Here is a 10,096-nt window from a genome sequence, read left to right on the forward strand (position 1 = left end):
TAACTAAAATAGTAAAAGTAAATTTTAGGTTATAGTTTGACTCAAAATTTATTGAGACTATGTGAACACTCTTAATATTTGATTAGAAAATTTCAAAAGACTAATAAAAAGAGAAAAGAAAATATAATCTCATTTTTTATTTTGTTATAATAAAAAATATATGAAAAAAAAGGTGAGAAGGAAATATAATTTTATTTTTTGTTTTTTAATTTGCTTATGCTCTTTTATTTTTCTATTTCCTAATTCGACTGAAAAAAAAAATATAATCTCATTTTTTGTTTACACTCTTTTATTTTTTTATTTTTCATTTTATCAATTCTTTTTTATTTTTTTAATTTTCCGTTTTCTTTTTATTTCTCACATCAAATCTTCTAATCAAACATTTGTCTTGGACTCTCTATCTATAAAACTCAACGGACGCCTTCTTAATTATCTTCCAACATCTAACCTTTCTCTCTCTATTTTTGTTTGCTGTTACTTATTTGAATCCTCCTTTAGGAGGAGCTTAGCCATACACTTCTCTGCAGCTGCCTGAGGTACCCCTCTCTCTCTCTCTCTCTCTCTCTCTCTCTCTCTCTCTCTCTCTCTCTCTCATGAAGCCGAACTGTTTTTGGCATTTCATGAAAATTTTGCTGTGAAAAACGTACCAGTACGCTTGGTTCTCGACTTTATTTCCTCCTAATTTATTTTTTTCAAAACTATTCCCCTCAAAATTTCATTTCCATTGTTTTTTTTTTTAAATTGATATTTTCAATACAGATCTGTGATTATATCTGTAAAAAAAATCAATTTCTTTTTTTCAGCCAAGCTAAGATTATGTATATACTGTGAAAAGTAATCTTTTTATCAGCTGAAATTTGTGGAGGAATCAATTGATTGAGTGCAAAATATTTGATTTTTTGCGACGGAGTTGCTGATCTGTAAAATTCAAGTGTAGAATTGTTTAAATATGTCTAAAAGAAGTGAATTTTTTTTTTATTGGCTGCAATTTGCGAAGAAAAATATTTGATTTTTTGCTACCAAGTAGTTGATCTTTTAATTTCGGTTTAAACATATCCAAAAGAGAAATAAATTTTTTTATTGGCCTGCAATTTGCGAAGAAATCAGCTGATTGATTGCAAAATATTTCATTTTCTGCGACGTAGTTGTTGATCTATTAACTTAAAGAGTAGAATGGTTTAGATATGTCAAAAAAAAAAAAAAAAAAGAAGTAAAATTTTTATTGGGTACAATTTGCCAAGAAAAATATTTGATTTTTTGCTACGAGTGGTTGATCTGTTAATTTGGAGAGTATATTAGTTTAAAAATACCCCCCAAAAAAGTTTTTTTTTTTTTTAATTGGCCTGCAATTTGCGAAGAAATCAACTGATTGATGGCAAAAAAAATTATTTTTTTGCGACGTAGTTGTTGATCTGTTGATTCGAAGAGTATATTGCTTTAAATATGATTTTTATTATTTTTTGAACGATAGATCTGAATAGTTTTTGCCTTAATTTTAAAGTTTATTTATGGTTGGTTCGAATTTTGGCTACTTGCCAGGCTGTACTGTTGATCTTCACCGATTATTTTACATTTTTCTAGGGAATAGGTCAGTTTCATCAGCCGGCTAATATTTTAATTAATTAATGGTTTGACCAGATCTCGATCTGCAACTGTTCCAATCTCTCAGATCTGTTCATAAAATCATTTAATTATTTGATTATTTTTTTGGATCGAGTCCTCTGTTTCTTTTTCCACGGATCTAAGCTTTTGTCTCGAATCTTTGTTTTGTGTGAAATAATCAATTAAGTGTTTTTGCGAATTCAGGCGTATTAAGATCTGAAGAAGAAGAAAATGAATCACTGTGCAGTGCAGCAAAAGAACGCCTTCGCAGCCTGTGAAGAGATGAGGAGCTCTGTTTCCGTTTGTCTTTCAACATCTGATCGGAGAGAGACGGTGGTTTGCCCCAAACCTCGCCGTCTCGCCCTCGATCCAATCAGGTCTTTGAGATGGCATGTTAGGTAATTATTATTATTATTTTTAAAATTTTTGATTTTCTTCTGATTATCTGATTTGAATTGAATACCTAGTTTTTTTAACTCTTTTTTTATTTTATTTTATTGTGATTAACAGTCATCAACAAGAGCTGTGTGAATCAAAAGCAGGAACAGATCTTCTCGACATCATCCTCCCAAAGGTATGTCTTTTATTCCCTATATTTTTTACTATAAATTTTCTGATTACAAATTAAAACATGTGTGGAAAAACTAAAATTGGGGTTTTGTTTGGAAAACATGGAAAAGAAAATGGGGTAGAAGAGCTAGTTATTTTTAATTTTCTTTGGTTAGAAAGTGAGAAGTGAATATATATATATATATATATATATTTTTAATTTATTTTTTTGGTTAATTAAATAAAAATCTTTTTTTTTTTTAGTACTGTAAGTAATTGTATTTTTATTTCCTTAATGAACCCAAGATATCCAAACAGAGTCATAAAAATCTTTGTTGTACACTGCCCTGCTAATATGTGTTTTTGTTTTTTTGAATTTACAGGGTAGTTATGGTGGAGAGCAATCTTATGCACCAGTAGCCTCGTCGCCGCCCCCATTTTTTTGTGGGTCTCCGCCGAGTAGAGTATCTAACCCATTAATTCAAGATGATCGCTTTGGGGATGAGAGGTTCACGCCCGTCTCGCCACGGTCGATTCCTATTCCCTCCGGGTTGTCGTCGTCCCCTGCCTCATCCTCCCGAAAAGGTGCATGTGTTCGGGCAAATTTCGGGAACAATCCGGCAGTGAGAATTGAGGGGTTTGATTGCTTGGATAGGGATAGACGTAACTGCAGTATCCCTGCCCTTGCTTAACAAACCCAAATTGCAACACGAAAAAATAGAGTACATATAGGGAAAAAAACTGAAGCTGAAAAGCAAAAATATGAAAGAGAGCAATCTTGATTTAGAAGGAGATGAATTTTGAACATTTTCACTGAGGGGAGAAAGTTGGATCCTTTTGTTGATGTAAATATGTTTAAAGGGTCTTGTAAGTAATGTGTCTGTAAGTAAAGAGTTGTTAACCAAATAATGGAGAGAGAGAGAGAGAGAGAGAGAGAGAGGTTCTTTAGGGTCTATTTATGTTTTTTTTGGGGAAGTTTTCTTGAGAGAGTCCCTCTTGTGGTGTAAGTAGGTGAAGAGAGATGAGGGGAATTTATTGTTTTAGGCTCAATGAAATCTTGCTAAAGATAATTTGTAAAAATGCACAGGTGGGTATTGAGTTATCAATCTTTAGTGGTCATTTTGGACATTTTACCTTGTAAATATATGTTCTTTGATGAGCATGCGTTTTTTTTTTATTGGATTGGTGGTGTTATTTGCAGTAATTGATATATTAATTAGCATATTAATATATGCTTTGATATTGTTATTTTAAAATTATAATTCCATCTAATATGTAAATTATAAATATTTATAATTTTTAAAATTATATTATATTATTAGTTAATACAGTAATTAATATATTAATTGGTATATATAGTGTTTTTTTAATACCAGATGTGTTATTACATGCATGGAAAAAATTGAATACAAAATATATAGCTATAAGATAAAAAAAATATTTACATCTGTAATTTTCTAACAAATTGGCATCTATAGTTTCGAATTTTGCATTCGGAATCTCCTGTGTGCCTAAGACTTTTTGTTTTGATACATGTTTGTGTGTGTGTGTGTGTGGTGGCAAAGTCGTGCTATGATGATGCGATGATTTTTGCTTATTTCTCACGCGATAGCAAATGATTTTGAATGGTTACTATTTCTTTGTTTGGATGTAACTTTTTTGCTTTTTGGTCGTGTGGTCTTTTGATAGAAACGTTTGTGAAGTTTGGTGAGAAAAGATGGGCTGGAAAAATTTTGCCATGCCTTTTGTGTTTTGGGTGTTTTTGAAGTTTTGGCTTTGAATCATTTGATGTAATTTTAAAACCTAATCCCCTTTCCCTATACCGATAACAATTACAATTTCAATTTTCAAATTTTGATTCAAGAGGTGGTATAATATAGAGTTTATATTAAGGTTGTTATTTATTTATTTATTTAATGGGAATTGAGAGGGTGTTATTTATTTATTTATTTAATGGGAACAGAGAGGGGGATTTACGCTGAGCATTGAGCTAGTTTGGGGTTCAACACGGGAATGGTGTTAGGCTGAGCAAGGGGTCGTGCGGCATATGCTCTTGGTTGTACTGAGCTATCGGTCGCTACATTTGAGATTGATACTTGAAGGGATTGTATTAGCCGAAAGGGCGGACAGAATGCTCTCGATTGGCCGACCTAAAGAGATGCGAACTACGTTGCGATTGAGTTATCTGTCGCCCACATTCAACCCGGTGTGGGGAGATCAAGATAGACGTGATTCAGTCTTGACACTAAGGGAACAGCCACACAGACTTCACCCGATATGTGGGAAGTCGGAGTTGGTGCTGCTGATTGTGAAGTAATGGTTCGGCCAAGTATTCTACGTGGACCAATGATGGGAAGAGAGGAATCCGCTCCTGGTATGCGTCAATAGCGTTTGGCAGTGCGACAAACACTGTTTGGTGGTTTTGGTCTTTACACATGTAGGAAATGTAAAGGGGAGCACAACCGCCTGTCTAGAGAACAATAACAGAGGTAGTGCGCCCACAATCTGTGAGGCTGAATGGCCAGCCTTGAAAGGGAGGAGTATGCAGACGTTAGTGTTAAGCAATTTTGATTACAGACTCTCTCTCTACAGGGCTCTACCTTCTCTCTTCTTCTCTAAGTGTACTAACTTGACCGTCAGAGGGTTTTTCCAGCAACAGACTGCCGGACAGCTCACTCTCTTTTTGTTCTCAGGTTAAGCGACGTTACTTGAAGCTTGGACACAAGGAGTACGAAGAGCGACGAATATTTCCTCCTCGTACAATTGGCGCCGTCTGTGGAAAGGCTTTGACAGACAAACCTTGCTCACCAAGCTTTTTCAACCATTTTCCATAGCAAAAAACGACAAAACACCGCTGTCCATCGTCGACCGCATCACTCCAGAGTCGATCTGGAGGAGAGATGGCCCTCCCACCATTCTAACCATAGTGGGCCTGGAGACCTCCTCTAGAGGGCTACCTAGAGACGCGTGGGATAAACGCGTGAAGAGCACTGGCCTTTCGAGGAGTCTTGATGGACGATGACGACGAGGAGAGTCACACGCTTAGCGCTTGGAACATAAACTTAGAGACTAGGATGCCCTTATATGAAAGATGGCGGCTGAGATGGAGACGCTAAAACAACAGATCAAATGGAAGGGTGTTACTGGGGTGAAAAACCACAGTTAGCACACCCAATCCCGTCGCTCAGGCAGCCAGCACCAACAAGACACGCCTTCCCTCTCCATCATCAGGAGCTATGGCGTTGGCGATTCTGACCCACTGGCGGAGCGGTCATGCATGCGAGACAACAACAACTGCCCTTCACGTCCGTTGACGACGTCAAGATACTCTCACTCCGCCCGTTCGGGGGACCTGGGGGATGTCTTGGAGGAACAAGCACGCCGCAGAGAGGCCCAAAGAGTGCCAATGTTGCGACAACTGAGTCCCAGGATCTGTTGTAGTGAGGAAGTGGCTATGTCGTCACCTAGAATGATGGTTCCAGTACTGTGGGCAGAGAGTTGGTAAGACTTATCGTTACCCTGCTGTCTCCAGAGATTGAGAGCACACCTCTCCCCGTCGGATTCCATCAACCTAAGTTCACGTTTTACGACGGCAAGACGGATCCATACATGCATGTTAGCAACTATCGGCAAGTAATAGCAGCCCATTAGTGCAACGATGCCTTGATGTGTCTTATATTCCCAACAAGTTTGGGAGAGCTGGCCCTGAAATAAATCGAAAGGCTCTTGGAGGGGAGTATCGAGGGGTAGCAGCAATTAGCGAAAGCCTTTGTCACCAAATTCAAGACCAATACTCGAACACCGAAGAAGGTCGACCACCTCTTGGGTATCAAGATGGAATCAAGTAGTTCTTTGAAGGCATATAATGCCAAATATTGGGAGACCTACCATGAGATCCTCGATTGCCCCACTAATCTGGCAATCGCCCAATACAAGCGAGGCTTACCAGTCGGACATAGACTGTAAGCCTCGCTTAAAATGCACCAGCCCATAACCATGGAATCATTGATGCAGCGGATTGACGAGCACATCCAAATTGAGGATGATGCCGCCATAGCAACTGAGAGGGCAAATTCGATTGCGGCGGACAGACGCGTCGCGGGAAAGGTTCACTCAGTGGGGTAGGAGGATAACCACCCTAATAACTAAGCTAGAGAGCAACATCATGGTGCTAGCCGCAATGACAGAAACAAAGGTTGTGGGAATGACCGGGCTAATGCTCTTCGCAGCGAAGAGGAAGATGCCAAGAGAAAGTTAAAGGCACGGACCAGCATCACCACAGTTTTTAAGATCCCAATTTATCGCATCCTCAGCGAAATTCGAGGTGAGCCATACGTCTATTGGCCAGCAAAATTGGGAAATGCACAAAGGGGCTTCAATTCAAGGTACCGCTGCACTTTCCATGAAGAAAGGGGGCACCGCACAGAGGATTGCGTGCTATTGAAACAACACTTGGAAGAGTTGCTTGCGGCTAGGCACTTGGACCAGTACATAGACGAAAGTATGAAGGCCGCACCACAAGGACAAGCCGAGCCAAATGGTCTTGCTGTCTTGGATGTAGCATCCCAAGGAGTCATCAATGTTATTTACAGTATCATCGAGCCAGCGCAAGTTTACGAGCTCAAGGGGATGATTAAGAAGGCCAAGCACATGAGGGAAGTGCTCTCTGTTCAGCCCGCAGTGAAGAAAGGGAAAATCGAGGTAAAAGACATCATTACCTTTTCGAGCAAGGACTTGGAAAGAATTCAAACCCTATATAACGACGCTTTGGTAGTAACACTTCGTATCAAGGAGTTTGACATCAGGCGAATACTGATCGACTAGGGGAATTCGGTCGAGATCATTTACTATGATGCATTCAAGCAGATGAAGTTGGAGGACAAGGACTTGGCCCCAGTAACATCTTCTTTGGTCGGCTTCAACTTTCAACCGGAATGGCCGATCGAGAAGATCATATTGCCGATCAAGGCTGGGTCGGCCACGAAACAGGTGGAGTTTTGGTTGCTGACGGTCCAGTCGACATACAATCTGATCTTGGGGAGGGGTAGGTTGCATGCCATGCAAGCAGTGGCTTCGACTTATCATCAGGTCATGTGCTTTCCCGCCTCAATTGGACAAATTGAAGAAGTTTGGGGGATCGGGTGATGTCCAAACAATGCTTTGTCACGGTAAATGGTAGCCGGGCCGCCAAAGGCTTTGTCTAGATGATAGAGGGACTAGAACGCAAAGAAGTCCTCGAGGATATAGAAAGAAGAGCCGATGAGAAATCAGTGGAAGACTTGGTGGAGGTTTGCATCGATGAGAGTGATTCGAGTAAGTTCTTTCTCTTGGGTTCGTCTCTGACCAGCGCCGAACGGCTAGACTATGTAAACTTTTTGGTTTCCCACGTTGAAGTCTTCGCGTGGATGCCTTACGATATGCCTGGTGTCGACCTTTGCTTCATTTGCCACCAGTTGAATGTCTTTCCCAATGCACGACCGGTCATTCAGAGAACTCGGTGCTCAGCTTTACACCATGTCAATGTAGTAGCCAAAGAGGTCAGAAACTTGCTGGAAGCTGGGGTGATTGAAGAGGTGCACTACTCTAGATGAATCTCAAACACGATTGTGGTACCAAAGAAAAATAGAAAATGGTGAGTATGCGTTGACTACAAGACAGTCAGCTATGTTTGCCCCAAGGATAGCTTTCCACTCCTAAGGATTGACTAACTGGTGGATCTTATCGCTGGTATCAAAGATTCAACTTTCTTGATGTATACCGTGGTTACCATCAGATAGCCATGCATGAACCGGACAGAGAGATAACACCCTTCACCATGCTGAGAGGCTTGTATTACTACAAGGTCATGCCCTTTGGCTTGAAGAACGCCGGGGCAACCTTTCAAAGGATGGTGACCAAAATGTTCGCCCCTTTCCTTGGCTGCATTATGGAGGCCTACATTGACGACATGGTAATAAAGAGTAAAGATCAGTTCTAGTACCTTGCCGACCTAGCCAAGATGTTTTCCATTCTCAAGCTACACAGATTGCGTTTGAATGCATCCAAGTGTGCTTTCGGAGTGAGAATGGGAAAATTTCTGGGTTTTTTGGTCACCAACCGAGGAATTGAAGTGGACCCTTCACAAATCAAAGCAATCCAAGAGCTGGAGTGACCAAATTCCTCAAAGGACGTGTAACATCTTACTAGAATGGCAGCCGCGCTGAATAGATTTATCAGCTGGTCATTAGATCGTTGCAGGACCTTTTCAAGACTTTGAAAGCCAAGTTTTTCTAGGATGCAGAGTGTGACTGTACTTTGACAGACCTGAAGGCATCTCTCTCTTTTGCGCCATTCCCGGTCACTCCACAGTAAGGCGAAGAGCTTTATCTATACTTGGCCATTCTCAACACGCTGTGAGCGCGGTATTCGTTCGAGCTAAGGGGATTCAACACCTTCCTATTTTCTATGTCAGTAAGACGCTGCTCCCAGTTGAATCAAGATATCTGTCGCTTGAAAAATTGGCTTTAACCCTCATGATGGCCTCCAGAAAGTTGGCGCATTATTTCCATGCTTACACCATAGTAGTGCTGACCTAATTTCCACTCAAGGTGATCTTTAAGAAGGTAGACTTTACGGGCAAAATTTTGAAGTGGGTGGTAGAGCTGGGCCAGTACGACATAAAGTTCCAGTTGTAAACAGCCATCCAAGTGCAAGCCTTGGCTGATTTTATCACAAAATTTGCACCAGGCACCCATCCCGTCTGCCTAATAGACTTAGCACACGACACCGAGCAAAAAGGGATAGCTAGTACGGATTTTGCACTGCCTATGGTGCCGGTGCTTCCGTATAGAGATGATACGTATACAGTAGACGAGGTGGACGATCTTGAGCAAGCCGAGCAAAGGGTAGCCCATTTATCAAGCGATGAGACGAATGCGCAAGTTGGAAAGCTGCACACGATGCCGCTCAATGCCTTGGATTTGCAAAAATCTCAAAATCCCTCTAATTGCTAGAAGTTGTTCATCGGAGAGACGTGGAAATTTTTTGTTGACGGGGCCTCAAATAGACATGGTGTCGGGCTAGGAGTTGTGTTAACCTCGCCAGACGGACTGGCCATTGAACGTACCATCACATTGGGATTCCCAACGTCCAATAATTAGGCAGAGTATGAAGCCCTTCTACTTGGCCTGAAAAATGCTCTACGAATAGAGGCCACAAAGCTTATGGTGTTCAGTGACTCCAAATTCGTCGTTAGCCAAGTCTCTGGTGAATATGAGGCTAAGGATGAGAGGATGGCAAAGTATCAAGTGCTAGTACGTGCCAAAATCAAAATGTTTGCCGCAATAAGAATGGAACAAATTGGCTACGAAGAAAATAGTAAAGCAGATGAACTAGCTGGCTTGGCATCCATGCAAAATGCCTTTTCCAACCCTCTAATGATAGAGTTTCTGCCCCAACCTAGCATCGAGGAGCCAGAGGCACCCAAGGTACTCTGCACCGACTTGGGACCATCCTGGATGGATCCAATCATCACCTTTCTCAAAGATTGAATCTAGCCCACCAAGAAGAAGGAAGCTAACAAGATTAGGGCTAAGTCAGAGCGGTTTTGGCTCTCTTTTATCCGGTGCCTTGTATAAAAAGTATTTTACTGGGCCGTACCTGAAATGCATCTATCCTAGCAAGGTTGAAGCTTTTCTTTTTGAGATTCATGAAGACATGTGTAGTAGCCACATTGGGGGCAGATCCTTGTATACCGAACAATTTCTCAAGGCTATTGGTGGCCGTGCATGTAGGCTGACGCTCAGAAATATGTCCACAAATGCCAGAAGTGCCAAAAATTTGCTCACCAGATCCACTAGCTGGTCAGGGAGTTGCTCCCCTTGACGAGTCCTTGGCCGTTTGCACTTTGGAGGCCGGACATTGTAAGACCGCGTCCAATTGCTCTAGGCGACCACAAGTTTTTCAT

General features: G+C 40.9%; 2 protein-coding genes across 2 annotated transcripts; both read left to right on the plus strand.

Moving 5' to 3' along the window:
• Positions 1–212: 212 nt before the first annotated feature.
• LOC114266903 (uncharacterized) lies at positions 213–3,279 on the plus strand. Its single transcript, XM_028207859.2, has 4 exons — positions 213–536; positions 1,807–2,000; positions 2,113–2,176; positions 2,535–3,279. Exons 2-4 carry the CDS (start codon positions 1,834–1,836, stop codon positions 2,841–2,843), a joined length of 540 nt encoding a protein of 179 aa, XP_028063660.1. The 5' UTR covers positions 213–536; positions 1,807–1,833; the 3' UTR covers positions 2,844–3,279.
• Positions 3,280–6,147: 2,868 nt separating this feature from the next.
• On the plus strand, positions 6,148–6,975 carry LOC114266933 (uncharacterized). Its single transcript, XM_028207895.2, has 2 exons — positions 6,148–6,272; positions 6,381–6,975. Exons 1-2 carry the CDS (start codon positions 6,148–6,150, stop codon positions 6,973–6,975), a joined length of 720 nt encoding a protein of 239 aa, XP_028063696.2.
• Positions 6,976–10,096: the final 3,121 nt, after the last annotated feature.

The sequence above is a fragment of the Camellia sinensis genome, chromosome 5 (assembly GCF_055761805.1).
Source record: "Camellia sinensis isolate YWXY chromosome 5, ASM5576180v1, whole genome shotgun sequence".
Classification (NCBI taxonomy): Eukaryota; Viridiplantae; Streptophyta; class Magnoliopsida; order Ericales; family Theaceae; genus Camellia; species Camellia sinensis.